This window comes from Mesoplodon bidens (assembly GCF_964165515.1).
Source record: "Mesoplodon bidens genome assembly, chromosome: 9".
Classification (NCBI taxonomy): Eukaryota; Metazoa; Chordata; class Mammalia; order Artiodactyla; family Ziphiidae; genus Mesoplodon; species Mesoplodon bidens.
In genome coordinates this window covers 47,335,956-47,353,546 of record NC_138166.1, presented here as the reverse complement: position 1 = coordinate 47,353,546, position 17,591 = coordinate 47,335,956, and the positions used below count along the sequence as shown (strand labels likewise).

The 17,591-nt window shown below is 42.1% G+C and overlaps 1 protein-coding gene across 1 annotated transcript in view; it reads right to left on the bottom strand.

Annotated features, from left to right (window-relative positions):
- Positions 1-5,260: 5,260 nt before the first annotated feature.
- SLC25A13 (solute carrier family 25 member 13) overlaps positions 5,261-17,591 on the bottom strand; it is a 208,557-nt gene continuing 196,226 nt past the window's right edge. Inside the window, 3 exon segments of the mRNA XM_081243704.1 lie at positions 5,261-6,418; positions 6,686-6,776; positions 6,868-7,026. Of these exon segments, the coding sequence (XP_081099830.1) occupies positions 6,232-6,418; positions 6,686-6,776; positions 6,868-7,026 (437 nt within the window). The 3' untranslated portion in view covers positions 5,261-6,231.

The window sequence follows — 17,591 nt, the reverse complement described above, 5'->3', positions numbered from 1 at the left end:
GCTGAGATCGAAAGTGTGGAGAAATCTCTGCTTTCACTGTAATAAAATTCAACAAACATTGGCAATCACTTCACTTCTGTCTTCAGAAGAAAAAAGAATGCCTATTTCAATTTCTGCCATCCCCAATCTTTCTTATTTCTGATGGTACTCTTAACAGAGTGTAAGCTTTTTATAACACTGGAGCTGGCCCAAATGAAGAGGTCATCAGAAAAAGCAGCCTCTTACATGGAGTGGCTAATTCTCCATAAATTCTCAAACTGATAAAGCATATCTGTATACTTAGAACTTACATAGGTAAATTCTGCTTCAAAACAGAAATTCACATTTTGAAATATATCACTTTTGAAAATGGAATATGACATTTTAATACACATATACACACACATGTATATGTATTTATATGTTTTTATATATACTTATATGTGTGTGTATATATTTTATATATATATATGTATATATATATGTATGTATGTATTTTTATCCCTTTTGCCCAGGAAAAAAATGCTATAAATTTTTGGTGTGGGTTAGTCACTAATTTGCTTTCATTTATTTAAGAATGGGTGAGGGGGCAGGAAAACGCAGTGGTAGATATCCGCCTTTAACTTTAGGGATAACAGGTAACTCGTTGGGAATAGAGTAAGACTTTTCCACCATTAGGCGTGATGGAGATTTTATGTCCAAAAGTAATTCCAGCAAATCCCACATTCTGTAAACTGTCTCCATTCCCTCCAGACACACTTTGAAGCCAAGTACCCATAGATATTTACTTTTAAGTTGGTTTTCCATTATTTCCAACTTTTGTTGAAGAACGTCATTTTCTAATTATAGTAGAGATTTTTAAGATGGTCCAATTCAGTTCATGTCATATCACATTGCACTGTAACAGTTTGTAAATTTATCTCTGCTTTTTCCACATTACCTTCCAATTTTAAACCGGTGGGGCAAATGCTTCAAGTTTACCTTAATTCTCTCTTTACTGACTTTAACAGGCTGTAAAATAGTTTAAGACGAACCTCAAAAGGCTTGTCAGGATTCACCAGGTCCTCAGGCACTGGAATTCTCTGATAGCAAATGCACTTACTATGGTAAATAATCTGAGATCACTCTTCCCTTCTACTCTAAGCTAGGAATGATCCATCTGATACTGAGAACCAGGGGACAATAAGAAATTCTGGGCATAGACTATCATAAAAACTTCCTGTACTGAGTTTTGTTGAGAAATCCTCATATGGAATAGGGCTTGGGGGGCCTTCAGACCTGGATTCAAATCTTAGCATCCTTATTTGCTAGCTGAGACCATGAGCAAGATACTTAACCTCTCTTGAGTCTTGGTTTCCTCATTTGTGACACAGGGAAAAAAATAGTACCTACTTCAAGGGACGTGTGAAGGAGAAGGATTTAATGAGAGCATGCCTGGCATGTAATACTCATATTTAGTGAGTTCTTCCTGGCCAAAGAACTCCGGGGGGAGGGGGGCAGGATTACTTGTCCCCCTCTCATTTGAAAGCAGCCCAATAAGACATCAGAGCAAGAGCTTGGCTAAGTAGCAAAGGATGGGGGAGGGGGTGATGGGAGGTAAGGAGCATGTTATAATCAGTCTTCTTTCATTAAGTTGTGTTTCCCTTTCTCCATTCTGTAGGACAGACGGATAGCATATACAGCGTGCTTGCCCAAGTCTGCTCCAAGAGCTTAGTCCATTTTTAAATCCCCTTAAGAACTGCTCACAGCAAAATCAAACATCTTCCAAAGGGGCAGGAGCCCTGTCCAATGGAATCAGCTCAGCGGTGGGCACCAGAGCCCTGGTGGCCAGACCAGTGTGCAAGGGGTGTGTCTGGACCCTCGAAGGAGCAAACCTCAGACAGGCACAATTAGTGTGTCTTCTTAACTCTCCTTCTAAAGTTATTCGAGGGGACTGTGGTTTTGCCTTGAGCAAAACCCCCTTAACAGCCGGGAATCTAAAAACAAACAACATTATTTTATTAGGTTACCCCAGCAGATGAAAGCAGAGTGTCCCATCTGGACTCTTTTTGGAGTCAATTAATGCATTAGCTAAAAACAAACCCTTCTGAAAGAGAGTTCCCGTGGTCCTCGGCAGCTTCTAAAGGAAAGCTCGCCACCGTGCTCCTAAGGACACAAACGTCAAGACAGTGAAGAACAGAGAATGAGTTCTAAATAATTAACACTTACTGACAAAAACTGTTTTTTAATGATATAGCTCAACCCTAATGTAACACTAATCTCAAAGGATATGATTTTTTAACTTTATTTTTAACCATGACCAGGAAATTTAAATATCATATAGTTTATATGAAAGTTCCTGAGTCAAAGTAACCAACTAATTAAAACCAATAATAAATAGCTGTAGTTGCTTTAATAAAAGAAGTACTTATGACTTCTAAAGTAACTGAACAATACATAAGATTACAATTGTTTTCAGTTATGGTTTTAACTCCAGCCATTAAAACCACTACTGAAATGGCCTATAAAATAGGAAAATAATAGAGATTACTCACTGGCAAAAAAAAACCATTTCTCAAAAATCCATCCAACCATCCATCCATCCATCCATCCACCCATCCACCCACCCATCCATCCATCCATCCATCCATCCATCCATCCATCCATCCATCCATCCATCCAAATAATAAGAGTCTACTAAAAGTTCCAGGCACTATGGAACTAGCATCAAAGCATAGTCCCTACCCTCATGGAGCCCAATCTGGGCTTTCAAGCTGAAGAATGCCACTGTTTTAAAAGATAGAAGTGGCAATGCTTTTTGCTGCCTCAGACCTTAAAATGAAATCATTAAACACCCCCTCCCCCCACCGTAGTCCTCATAACATCAAAAACAGAACTCTTTGGTGAGGGTTGGGTTATTCCCAAAAGGTAAAACAAAAGGCACGCCCCCTTTGTGGGCAGTACCATTTGTGCAAAGAACATTTCACTGCTCTTACCAGGGAACGTGTCTTCTAAAAATCTTCGGAAAAATCCACATCCTGAAAGCGTCTTGATTACCCTGAATTTAAAATGGGATTTTGCTCAGTGGCAAAGACACAAATTCATCCCCACAAGGATGGCTTCTGCGGTAAAAAGCACATGATGACTCTTAGGGTTTATCTAGAAGGTTGATAAATGGGGCCACAGGACAGGATTCACCAAATTCCATTACTGGAGATTTCCCTGCCTCTACCTGAAGAATTCCAAGGTGCCTTGCCGAATACCTAGCCAGGGGAGGTTACAAAGTTTCAAGCACAATTTGTTCCCGGTTTTTATTCCCTGCTCACTGAGTTATGTGCTGTTAAACATTTCCAGAAGACTGTCAAAATGTAAGCATCCTGAGGTTTACATAGGCCACACCATTAAATAACATATAAGCACAAAATTTTAAACATTGTTTTCCAGCAATGGTAAATATTTTAGCTAAGTAAAAACTGAAGCTTGAAATGCAATAAGCATTTAAATGACTCCTTTCTGTGCCAGAATTCTTATTTTCCCCTGTGCAACCCCGGCTGCTTGGGATTAAGGCGACCCCAGGGAGCACAGCGAATGGTTGTGGGTTATGAGGTGTAGCATGAGCTTGGCGACAGCATGCCACCCAGCCTCAAGAAACCCAGCCACGACTGGAACCCAAGAATCAGTGTGTTCATTCTGTGGTCAGCTCCACATTTTTTCCCCTCCTAGAAAAAAAAAAGGCTGCTACAAAAGTCAGGCCTCTTCCCCACCCCCAAGCAATCATGAGGTGGACCAAGCGCAGAGGGAGACACTCCAGCGCTGGCAGGGCAGCGGGGAGGCTGGTCCCCATGGGTGGGAGTTACACAGCTTTCAGTTCCTCAGCACGGAGGAAAAGGAGCAGCTGCAGGAACGGCAGCCACAGCACTGCCAACGAGTTGTGCTGTCCCTTCAGGAAGAAGAAAAACCCAGAACAAATTTGACGTGGTTTTCACCACACGGTGATTGCAGTTCTATTCAAGGATGTCACAGTCACACCACCCACTGAGCACAACTCAGATGGAAATTAGGCCTCCTTCAAAGTGTCTCAAGTCACTGCCTATCCCTGAACAGATTAAGCCGGGGGTTTTAAAGAAACACAGCCCTGTGGCACTATCTCCTTTGGCTTCCTGGTACCTCAGCTTTCTCATTTACTAAAGAGAATCGCCCTCAGCTACAGGCACGTCTAAGGGAAGCCAAGACACTCTCCCAACAAATGCAGCATCTCCTAAAGAAGCAAGCAGGGCAATGCACCAGGTCTGAGACGTGGGTCAGTGTTTATACAATGAAACTTTGATATTCTATAAAATTTCAAGCACGTGAAGAAAAGGAATGCAGTGATTTACACTCGGGGTATTCAAAATACACTTTGGTATTCAAAATACCAAAGCTTGAGTGCTTTGTTATTGTAACACCACCTAAATTTCTAAGACATATTTGGAGTCTTGTGACTGGTCTTTGAGATTACAATATAAATACCACTTGTCACTTTGAGCAGGGATTAGGGGTGAGTTCAGGGAGACGGAGGGGTTTCTCTTTGGTGTTTGCCAAACCAAAACCATGGGGGAGCCATGTATGTATTTGTCCTACCTCTGGTGAGAATAACAAAGCTTTTGTTCACTGAAAAAACCAAAACAAAACAGACACTTTCCAATTCTGAACAATAACTTTGAATGCCAACCTGCTGACCTACAGCAAGACAGACTGAAAAATGGCTGTGCCATCTGGAGGTGAATTTCAGAGAAACAGAAAGTTCAAACTCACTGCTAAGTTACTCAGCAGCCCCCTCAGGAGCACGATTGCAGCCTAAGAAGAAGAGCCCTAAGTTCTGTTCAAGACTAACACCTTTCCACCAGTTGTTACAGTGTTGGCCAAATATTACCAAAGGTCAGACACAGTGGTATATGGTTTTGGTATGAGGAAGAGTCGGAGAAAATGAGAAAATACCATTGCCATTTCATACCAGTTTTCACGCCCAACTGCCAGTGAAGCTTTATATTAATTCTCACGATAAGAAACTGCCAAAAGCACCGAGAATGACTAGAACAAGTGTCAGTTTGCTAGGTTCCTCGCTCCTCTGGGGTTAAATGTAGTTTCTCTTATTCACGCTGAACACTGGCATACTGGAGACAAGGGTACACGTCACCTTGAAAGACGAGGACATATCCGTGCCAATACGAACAAATCGCCCTCAAAATGAAACACAGAGAGTCCAATGATGACAATTATTGCGGTCATTCGCCACGTGACATAACAAGAGCAAACAATTCAGTAGCTTTAAAAATAGTTTATTTCCTTCTTCACAAACACATGAGCCTTCCGACCATTGTGCAGGGCACCACGAATTAAATAAAAACTTACATTGCAATGTATTTTTCTTCCATGATTCAAGATAAAATGGATTTTAAAAGCAAATGGATGCCAATTACAGGGGATTGGGAGGGGGCGAGGGTAGGTACCAGTTAACAGGGAGGCACGCGTTTTTCTACAGTGTTTATTGAAATAGGCAGCAATCAGCACATGTGCTTCATATGAGTAGTTACCCCAAATTAGGAGAGATGCTGCATAGCCTGGTTTCTCCATGTATAGAGTGCAGTGCCAACAGTGCTTTCGCTAAAGCACAAAAGACTTCTCCCTAGTAGTCTTCGTACCAGTAAAAGAATATGATTATTAAACATCTTCAATGTGGTTTTCATTACAAAAAAACATGTTTCACATAAAAGCTTCATAATATAATCCAGAGACAGAATTAGTACATGCTTAAAATCTGAAGCCAAGCTGGCTATTTCTGATAATGTGTTCATTTCTTCCAGTGTTTTTTACTTTCACAAATATGCACCCAGTTTCCTACCAGGTTAAATAGACATGGAACACTTTTGCTCTGAGCACCACGATTCCCTCTCAAGAGCCTCTTCGGGGCCATAATCCTAACCCTAAGGAGAACGGTTCTAATTTGTATTCAGACTTGCTTCTTCCTCCACATCAGGTTAGTGTTGACCAAATCCCAGCAAACGTCAGACACAAAGGTTTGTGAACAGAGGCCCAGAGAATAATTATGAAAACTTTCACAATGATCTAGGTTAAGAAACCACACAGAAAATAAATGATTTCACCTTATAAAAAGCCTCGACTTGAATTTAAACAGGAGATGGAAGTGAAAGGAATGAAGTGTTGCTTCAATCCAAGATGGGGAGTTCTTCATTGCAGTAGCAATAAAGCCACAGCAATAGCCCAGGGACGGTCCTACGGGCCTCTACCAATGGCTTGTGAGGTAGATACTGATGGCTTGAAGAGAGGTAGGTAAAGCCCAAATTTGTTTTCAATCCCTGCAAACGTCGCAACTGCCAGTCTGTAGCCCCCAACGTGATCGGGGTTGGGAGCAGGCAGTGTGACCCTGGAGTTAGGGACGGGCTCTGCCCCCATGGGCTTCCTAAAAGGAGAGAAAATAGAGCGAGAACCTGAGTTTTCGTTTTGTTTTTTAACTTGGTAAAAACAACGTTCAAAAACTGCTAAAGTCTGGATCAGAGAGGAATTGTGGAATTCTAGTTAGCTGTATATTCCCTTTTGAAATGAGTCTGATAACATGACTTCAGTATTTTCCTACATCTTTTCGACTTCATCATAGGGACTAAACAGACATACCTTTCTCAATGACAACAGAGTATCAGAAGCAGCTGAAATGTAGCAGGATACTTACACTCCTCCAAAATCAACGTAGAACCATCGCTGCAGCAATTCATAGGTCAGCAAAGTTACACCAAACTGGGGGGAGGAACGAAACACACGAGCTTTGAAAGAAATAAGAAATAACAGATGCAATGAGATTTTAAAAATTCACCTGATACCAAAGGTTTAGTTAAGAGCAAATTATTTCCATACCGCCAGCTCCTTTCCACAAAGCTTTTGGGCCTTCTTCCCGAAGGATCTTCCTAAAGCAGTCTATCACTCCGCTGTAAGTGGTCTGGCCGGCCCGGGCGGCCACCTGTAATCGAGTCTTGATAACATCAGCGGGGGTCACTAGAGATGCCGCAGGCATACCTGCAGGAAAGACAACACCTTCGCAGTCCAGTCACATTCTCCCTGTATAAAAAGAACTGTGCTTTGAACTGCCGGCCGTGGAAAGAAAGTTAAGAATCGGATGAAATCAAATGCCTCTTTGCTGTCCCCTCTGGGAAGCACAGCTGTGACTCTCGTCCGCAGTGAAGGAGGCTCCAACACACCTAGAGGAGCACACGCCTCGTCTCCAGATCACCAACCTCCGTTTGTTATGCTTATATTCTTAAATAGTTTGAAGGAATTATTTATCAAGACGATGACTTCGAGTGGTTGAGAACGGAGAAAGATTTTGTTTGTTTGTTTCTTCTTTTGCTTTCCTGTGGAAATCGCAGTCGGCGGTGCCTTGTCACATACACTCAACCACCCCCCACCTTCCAAACCCTCACCTCTTCATTTACATCAGAGAAAGACTTTACTGACAGCTAAACAAAGTGTGTGTGTGTGTGTGTGTGTGTGTGCGCGCGTGTGTGTGTGGAGTGACCTGAAGGGGAGGCACCCACAGATAACACTTCAGGATTCCTCTTTCCTATGACTGACATCCCCAGAAAAAATATGACAGAAAGCTTAAAATTTACATTGGCTGATAATCAATGAAAAAGAAACAACAACAACAACAACAACAACCCTCCCAAAATTACCAATGGGAAATTTTTCAACAGTCATTTTATCCAAACTGGGGCAGCCCATGTTTAGATTTTTTAAAAGCGAGACTGTACTCAGAAGACACTGTCTCTTATGGTTTTATTACTTTTCCATTATGAACCTATTCCAAACCAAATTGGTCAAATGCAGATGCATAAATCTCCTTTGCTTTTTTTAAGGCTTAATAATTCTGTAAGAATTTCTGTCCAAACCAACGTGGTCTGGCTCACAACTCCATCTCATCCTTCTAACAGGCAGCTTTAAAGTTACAGTGTGTGCGTATGTGCCCGGGGGGAAATCTGCAGAGTACACGTTTGCATTTATATCACTAAGCTGTATCTTTTCCTCTTCCATCTATACTAAGCTCCTCAAACATTCATTTTAACAGTTTTTATAAAAATGCATCACGTTTTTGCATATGAGAAAGCTCACTTTATATCCAGTGCTTTACTGGATAAGTCATACTGAATTTCCTATTAGCTTAGAGGAATTATTTCAACTTTGAGCCAGGAATTTATCCTCCAACATAATGGAAGGAAACATGAAAAATGCTTAGAAACCCACTGTGTTCACACCACCAATTTTGTTTCACTTCCTGGTTTAGAAAGAGTTTAGCAAGGCTGTCTGCTTTAGACACGCAATAAAATCCTCCTTACAACGGTGGGGAGGCATGTCAGAGTGTGAATATGAAAGACATACAAGCAATAAAATGGGTGAAAAGTTTCCTTCAGTTAGGGCAGTTTTCATAAATAGCTACTTGTTATGAAAAAAGAGAGAAGTATTGGGGAGGGCAGGGAGGAAAGACATTTATCAGTGGAATAAAAATGCCAAGAGAAACGTGTAAGATGTTTAGCAAGTTGTCTGGTAAAAAGTGATTGGTGTGTGTGTTGGCGGGGGCGGGGTACTGGAAACATGGCAGCCTGCACACGACTCTCATCCTCTCCACCCCCTGCTCCCACCTCTCCTAGGAGGACAGCTGCCAGGGCCTCGGAGGGACTGTGGATATCCCTGTGGACAGGGGATTTCTGGTGTGGAGATTTGCTAAATTCACCTGGAGAATAGCATCAGGCTGCTCCAAAGCAAGGCCAGGAAGGCAGCATCCACCGGGAAGAGCTTGGCCACCGGAGATGTGTTGATTTGGGGGGTCAGGGATGGCAAAGACTCTGAGCCAATTTGCCTGGTCTCTCCCGGCTTGCAAAAGGGTAAAGACAATGCTGAGCAAGAGGTCAAGTCTTGGGACTTCCCTGGTGGTGCAGTGGTTAAGATTCCGTGCTCCCAATGCAGGGGTCCTGGGTTTGATTCCCGGTCAGGGAACTAGATCCCACATGCATGCCGCAACTAAGAGTTCACATGCTACAAATAAGGAGCCCACGTACCACGACTAAGACCCGGTGCAACCAAATAAAAACAACAACAACAACAACAACAAGAGGTCAAGTTTTCTCTCTTCCCAAAGATGGGAGAACAAGAGAAGGCTAGGCAACAGGGAGGCAGCTTTTAGGTTCCTCAACAGGAAGGGGACCACTGCCCAGCTGGTGCTTCAGAGATGAGACAAATGGTGAGAACTTGGGGCCACCTGCTACCTGTGTGACTGGAACAACTTGGGTGTTCTCCAGCCAATAAAATAATTATAACTCTTGGGCTTCCCTGGTGGTGCAGTGGTTGAGAGTCCGCCTGCCGATGCAGGGGACACGGGTTCGTGCCCCGGTCCGGGAAGATCCCACATGCCGCAGAGCGGCTAGGCCCGTGAGACATGGCTGTTGAGCCTGCGCGTCCGGAGCCTGTGCTCTGCAACGGGAGAGACCACAACAGTGAGAGGCCCACATACGGCAAAAATAAATAAATAAATAAAAATTTAAAAAAATTATAACTCTTTAAGGGGGTGCCCAGCAGCTAGAGAGTAGAAGGTCATTTACAACAAAAAGAAAGCATGATTGGCAAAACACAGCTTTGGTACAAGGATATGTTGTATAACACAGGGAATATAGCCAATATTTTACAATAACTACAAATGGAATATAACCTTTAAAAATTGTGAATCACTATACTGTACAACCGAAACTTATATAATATTGTACCTCAACTCTACCTCAAAAAAAAAAAACACACACACACACAAAAACAACCCAGGGGCTTCCCTGGTGGCGCAGTGGTTGAGAGTCCGCCTGCCGATGCAGGGGACACAGGTTCGTGACACGGTCCAGGAAGATCCCACATGCCGTGGGGCGGCTGGGCCCGTGAGCCATGGCTGCTGGGCCTGTGCGTCCGGAGCCTGTGCTCCGCGACGGGAGAGGCCACAACAGTGAGAGGCCCGCGTACTGCAACAACAACAACAAAAACCCAGCAAGGACCAATGAAAAGATATCATATGACAAAAAATACAACTTTGGGGTAAGTCAGCCTTAATTTTCACAAATATCCCATTAGTATTTGTAAAAAAAAATGTGCTTCTCTGTTTATGGGACACAGTTAATATCTATGTATTTTGGATCAAGGTTAAGTTTGCAGAATCCCTTTGCACCCTTATTTATATTATCTACTTGATGTATCAGTTTCTAAGAAAAGTGTAAAGATTTTCATTTAGAAAGAGAAAATACCACATTCTCGTCATACTTTTAACTTGAGGTTTTATAAGACGATATTATGTTGATAATACAGAGAGGCTTCTTAGTGAACTTTACCTTTTCTAAGTGTAAAATATGCCTCTGTGCTTCTGAATGCTATTTTTAAACCCTGAATTCCATTTAGTTTGACATTAATATTGCTACACTTGCTCATTGTTGGTATTTGCCTGGTACATATTTTTCAATCCATTCTCTTTCCATCTTTCTATGTCACTGTTTTCTCGAATTTCAGATGACTAGATTTTCTTTCACAACTTGGCTAAAACTGTTTGTCTTTACTAGGGGCACTGAACGCATTCAGTTGTGGCTCGCAGACTGATTTCTGCCATCCTGGGTTAGTTACGGTTTTTATTTTCTCTGCTTCTAGGTGTTTCCCTTTTGATTTCCACCCTTTCCTGACTAATTCAATTTGTCTAAATATCATAAGCGTTTGTTACACAGGTGTGAGTTACAGTGTGTGCAACGAATGAGCACTGACATCTCTGCAAGCTGAGGAGGCGGTGCCCCCTCCCTTTGTCTCCCTTTCTATGTTACTTGCCTCCCAACGACGCTTCTTGTACAAAAACACATAAGCCAAGGTTAGCAGTCATTCAGACCGACTCTCGGGTTTAACTTGTATCTGCTCTGTTTCATATACCCCCCAGTGTCCTCTTTCTTAAGTTCACTTTTCATTTGGCCTCCGAGAGGTCTGTGAGGGGCACCTGTGAGTCCTGGCTGGGAGGGACTACCCTGGTTTGGCCTCTGCTCCTGAAGGCAAGCGTGCCTGCTGGGAACATAACTGCAGATCAAGACCTCCTCTCCTCGGCATTTTGACGGAAGCCAGCACCGCAGATGAGAAGCCAATCTTCCATTACTGATTGGTTTTCTGTCCGCTTTTCCTTATTGCTTCTCCCTGGATAACTCCTATTAAACAGATGTTAGACCTCTCGGATTCATCCTACATATCTCTTAAATTTTCTGTTATTTTTCATCTATGTATTTGTGATCCATAGTCTAGAGTTTTTTGTTTGTTTTTTCCCATGACTTTATTTTCCATGTGTCAAATTTGGTGTGTGTTTTTTTTATGGATTTCTAAGTTTGGCAATCTTTTTATTAACTTTCAAGAAAGCCTCCTTACTGAGTGTTTCTTTCAAATCTGAGGACCCGAATTATAGTTCTTAAAAGTTCTCCTCTGTTCCCTGAATTGCCTGTTTTCTCTGTAATTCTTCTGTTTACTTACCTTATTGCTCCTTGTTGTCTGAGGGGACCCCTGGCTGTCTACTGACATTCAAGTTCAAAGGACAGGCTGATTTGTGCTGTGGACAGCTTTCCACTGCACTCTGGGCCGGCCTCACCCACAGGCCTCTCTCCTGAATGGAGAGAGTTTGTGAAATGGGTGAGGCCCGTAACTGCATGCAGGGGCTAAGATAGGCTGGCAGGGCAGGGACCTTCCGAATCCTGCAATGCGGGGTGCTTCACTCTGGAGGTAGAAGGAATTATTTTCTACCCCTCTTTGGAAGAGCTGCTATTAGTTCATTTCTTTCCCCCCACCCCCCTCATCTGTGGTAAAGGTCTGGAATTACCGTTAAGCCTTGCCCTGCTTTCTTTCAGTTCTTTACAACCGCCCTCTCCAGGCAAGTGTTCCCTTCCTTTAGAATACAGCTCTGGGCTTTTAGCCTCCTTTCAAATGTTGCCTGAAGTTCCATATAAAAAGGAGAAGAGAGAGGAGCAAGCCGACCTCCCCACAGTAAATGCAGTTCCTTAACTCTTGTTAATGATTTACCCTAAAACCTCCCCCAACACTCAAAGCATTTTATCTATTGTTCACTCTGAGGTTAAAATTATCTGGTTTTGCTCTTAAATTAATAAAAGTAGTTTCTCCTGCTGGTGTTCTGGGCTGTGGCATTTTTCACTTGTTTCAGGTTTTGGTTCCTATCTTCTGAAGGCTGGTGCTAATAAGGAGTTTTTTTGTTTGTTTGTTTGTTTTGCAGTACGCGGGCCTCTCACTGTTGTGGCCTCTCCCGTTGCGGAGCACAGACTCCGGACGCGCAGGCCCAGCGGCCATGGCTCACGGGCCCAGCCGCTCCGCGGCATGTGGGATCTTCTCGGACCGGGGCATGAACCCGTGTCCCCTGCATCAGCAGGCGGACTCTCAACCACTGCGCCAACAGGGAAGCCCAATAAGGAGTTTTATAACATGTATTTTCTAACATTTTAAGGTATTTGGGAGGAGAGATGGATCAACATGCTCAGTCCATTACCTTGATCCAACCTCTCCATTACTCTTATTTTTTTAAGGATCTAAGAATTGCTTTTAAATTATCTTAAGCTTTATGTCTACATAATTAGAAAATTGTTAACATTTTATATAATTATGTGCCAATGGTACTTTTCTCCTAACTTAATTCTTCTAATACATTTGTAAAAGCATCATGATCAGTCACACACATAACTCTTTTAAAGATATTCCTGAATTACGACTTAGTCTAAAGCTAATTAATTCAAAGACAAGATCACAAGACCATCACTGCAGTCTGACTTGCTCCTCTATCTCACCACTCTGACAGGATCATCTGGGATGAGCGGTCACTCTATAACATTTGAGAAGTATTAGATATCCTTCATTTGATATTATCCATAAACCATATTGAAATGCCCTTCATTAATCAAAAAAGTAACACTTAATTAGAGTGAGTCAGAATTTGGTTCCTTAATTTCAGGCCCCTTGCTTCAACCCTCACCTTCTGACAACACATGAGGCACTTTGGCTAATGAACATAAATTCAAATATCTGTTGGTCTTAACTCGATCCTGTGAATTAATGGAGATGTTCCCAGTATCTAAATATCTTCCCAGTTTATCGCTAGATACGTAGACCTAAAAAAATTTAATATTCTCTACGTTTTAAAATACTAACAACCACCTGTTAAAAAGCTGTATATTGAGTTTCCCTGGTGGCGCAGTGGTTGGGAGTCTGCCTGCTAACGCAGGGGACGTGGGTTCGCGCCCTGGTCTGGGAAGATCACACATGCCGCGGAGCAACTAGGCCCGTGAGCCACAATTACTGAGCCTGCGCGTCTGGAGCCTATGCTCCGCAACAAGAGAGGCCACGATAAGTGAGAGGCCCGCGCACCGCGATGAAGAGTGGCCCCCGCTCGCCGCAACTAGAGAAAGCCCTTGCCCGGAAATGAAGACCCAACACAGCCATAAATAAAAAAATAAAAAAATAAAAAGGCTGTATATTACTAAAGCAATCTAACTTTAAATCAAATCAAATTTTTGGAGAAAGTAAGGTAATACTTACTGAATAACTGAAATTCCTGTCAAAACATAAAAGGTAAAATCATGTTCACTGAACCCAGATCCATCTTATGTATAATAGTATTGTTCAACAAAAAATATACGTATCCTGTATAAGAGATAAATTGAAATATAAAATATAAAAATCATATTTTATATTAAAATGTGTATTTTACATAACATATAAAAATAGCATTAAGACATTCCTTATAATAAATAAGTTAGTGCTCAATTACTGTTCCTCACAGCTTATTTTGAGATCAGCTTTTCTCCTTTCTCTTCATGACAACAAAGATCACTCTGGCCCTGGGACCTACTTCCTGGGCTTCTGTGCATACCCACCCCATCACTGTGTCCTCTCCTGAGGAAATGCCTTTCTTCCCCTGGTATCCACAAGAGGAACATGGGGTCTGAACTGGCTTGCAACCAACAGCCCACACACGTGTGGTGCATTTTGTGCTCACTGCCCTTCTTGATGGTGTTGCGCTGGGCACACTTCTGACCACAGTCTTCTTGCCCTTTCCACACTGAATTCGGCTCCCTGGCCGAGCACACCTGCAAGGCTCTACACTCAGCAGATGGTGGCCCTGCTTCCTCCCAGGACATCAGTTAACTGCTTATCACTGGATATAGATTTTTATGTTTATCTTACTAAAAAAAAAAAATTACTAATCTTCCTTATTAATTCTGATATTTTTAGGCATTTTAATTTGGATTTTCAGGTAAACAATCATTTTCAAATAATGATAGATTCATTTCTTCTTTTCTAATATTTATGCCTCTTCCTTCCTTTTCATATTTACCACATTGACTGGAACCTCCAAATAAGGCTAAAAAACTGGATAACAGAAACATCCCTAACTTTAATGAGAACAGAGGTTATGGCAGTGGCCATTGGCTTCTGATATCTGTTATGAAATTAAGAAAGTAGCTTAGTTCTCATTACATAGTTTATACAGGTTTGTGGAAGATAAAGACCATCAAGCTTTGTGGCTTATCTGTCCTTTCAAGAAAAAACCAGTGACACAGTCTGTCTTCTATTGTCCTGTCTACAGGGAAGGGGAAGATGGACAATAAAATGAAGGTAAACGTTCTGTAGTCGGCGTGGCAGTTCGCTCCCAAATGGGCCTCAGTGATCTTCACCTGCTGGTGCTCACACCTCTGCCTCTGCATGGTCTTCGTGCACGTTACGGAGGGCTGATCAGTAGGACTAATAGGACGGTGTGGAAATGAAGGAGTACGACTTAACAAGGCTTGGTCATAAACACACTGCAGCTTCGATGTGCTTCCTCTTCTTCTCACCTTCCTCCCCCAACTTCTCCTGCCCTGTCCCTCCCTTTCCCTCCTCCCTCTCTCTCTGGTCTTGCTCTGGGGGAAGCCAGCCGCTGTGTCACGAGGACGTCCAAGGACCTATGGAGAGGCCCTATGGCAAGGAACTGACGGTCTGCCAATGCCGTGGGTGCTGCCAATGCCATGCGTGCGACTGAGCCGTCTTGAAAGCGCGTCCTCCGACCCCAGTCAGGCCTTCTAGAGCCCTAACGTCTTGACTGCAACCTCATGACAGACTCGAGCTACAGGTCCCCAGGTAAGCTGCTCCCAACCCACAGAAACTGGGATAATAAACATTTGTTGTTTGAAGCTGCTAAGTTTGGGGTAACCTGTTATGTGGCAACAAGTAACTAATACAGAAGGTATGTGGAAAACAACTCTGAAAGACAACAGGATGGCTAGAGGGCTAAAATAATAGCAGAATGGGGATGTAAAGCAGTTCAAACTTTCAAGAAGGACATGGCAATGCCTTAAAAACAATCATAATTTTTTTTTTTAAACCAGCAAACTCACATCAGAGAATTTATTTCTCCCAAGAAAACAATCCAGAATAGGGGGACAAGCCTTATGCACAAAGATGTTTTTTAACAATACCATGTATTTAAATTTTTTTTGAAAAAAAAGTTTGTTATCTAAGATTGAAGATGATGTAAGTATGCAGCAAATTAAAAATTTTGTTTACAAAGTTTTAAATGACATAAGAAAATTAATATTATTATTGAACATTTAAAAATAATTATTATGTGCCGGGTGCTTTCCTGGATCTTTATATCCATTAATTCACTTAATCCTCATAATAATCTTATAAGACTAAGACTATTTTTATTTCCATATAGAGGTGGAGAAACAAGCCTAGAGGCATTAAGTAACTCATTCAGGTCATACAGTTCTCAGCAGGGAAACTGGAATTTGAACCCAGATAGTCTGACCCCACAGCACATGCCATGAACCATTTTGCTGTGATGGTGAACAACGCTTCCGAAACGATACTAAGTGAAAACCACATACCCATAATGTGATCACAGTTCTGTTAAAAACCATCCAAGGGGGGGAGAAATTAGCAAAAATATTAAATGGTGATTATCTTAGAGTCATGGAATAATGGATACTGTTATCTTATTTACGTGTTCCGATACTTTCCAAATATTTTACAATGGTCAATATTTTCATAATCCTACAAAAAACAGAAGACAATAAACTTTAAAAGAGAAAAAAAAAATCCACTCGTAATTTCTACTGTAGAAATTACTGATCTGCACAGATCACCCAGGAAAACTTGTACCCAGAGACAAAAATTATGTCTGGGTAGCTATCTTCTCCAAGGGAAGAGTTAAAGGCAATATTTTTGTGGTTCAAAGAAAACAAAGCTTGGAGAATGTCCTAGACTTTGATCTGAGCTCTAATACTTATCTTCTGATGTTGCAGCTGATTTTTGGAGTGAGTTACAGACAGATTCTCTTGGATTCAACATAATGATGGCTAACACGTACTGAGTATTTACTCTCTGCCAGGCTACAGGCTAAGTCCTCCACATGGGTGCTCTCACTAGAGCCTCATAGCCACTCTCTCCCGTCAGTACAATTACCATCTCCCTTTATGGCTGAGGAAATCAAGCCCAGGGAGCTTAAGTAACTTGCCCGAGGTCACATACTACTAAGTGGTATGTCAGTTCTCCCCAGTAGGTCCTACCTTATTTCAAGTAAATAACTGGAAATAAATTGTATTATATACACCCTTTTGGTTCAAAAGATATTATCATTTATACATCTGTAAATGACATATAAAGGACACAGTGAGTGAGTCAACGGCCAAACTGGGATTAAAACAGGGAATTCTATGGTTGAGTCTTGAGATCATGATTTTCTGATTTAGGTAGAGTGGTCTCACTGCTACTCATACAGTGAGGCTCCCTGAGCAGCCAGGAAAGGACAGCCCTGCCTCATACACCAACATCACCCCCTTTGAAGAAAAGGGATTAACCAAGAATTACAGAGGAGCCCCATGGGTTCCCGCCTCCTGGGCTCCCCAGGCTACAGGCAGGACACGGGGCTCACAAAACAGCAAACAACTTCTCAAAGCAGGGGGTAGTTCTCAAGAGGCTCAAGCCACATGTCTGATGAGAACAACACCTGTATCAAAATTGTTTGGACCCAGGCACCCCATGACTGCCTTAGGGTCTGTTAACTCATTAAATGTTTGTCACCACCTGGAGAGCTAATCCAGATTGTTCTAGCCTTTAGGGTCTCTAAACAAGGAGAAGCATCAAAGAATGAACTCATTCCTGCTGGGGCTATAATCAAATTTCCTCTAAGGATTTACACTGGGAATGTAGAAGCCAACGTCTGCGTCTATTTTCTTCTGTTTGATACTTTCACTGTAGCACTATAGAAGACAGTCATTTCTCTCTGAGATTCAATATACGCCCCCCCGCCCCCAATCTTACAACCTTGCACAGCTAGCAGGAATCAGGTATCTAATAGACCCAAGCTGTTTCTAGTTCTATTACATTTCTTTTCTCTCAATGACAATAACTACTGCTTAAATTTTGGACAAGTTTTATGTACTGTTTTGGTTAGACACCTTTAAGGCACAAGTATTAACATTTTAAAAAACTTCTGACTGAACAGTTCTTGTTCTTACACCATGAAGTGAAACTATGAAATGACATGGAAC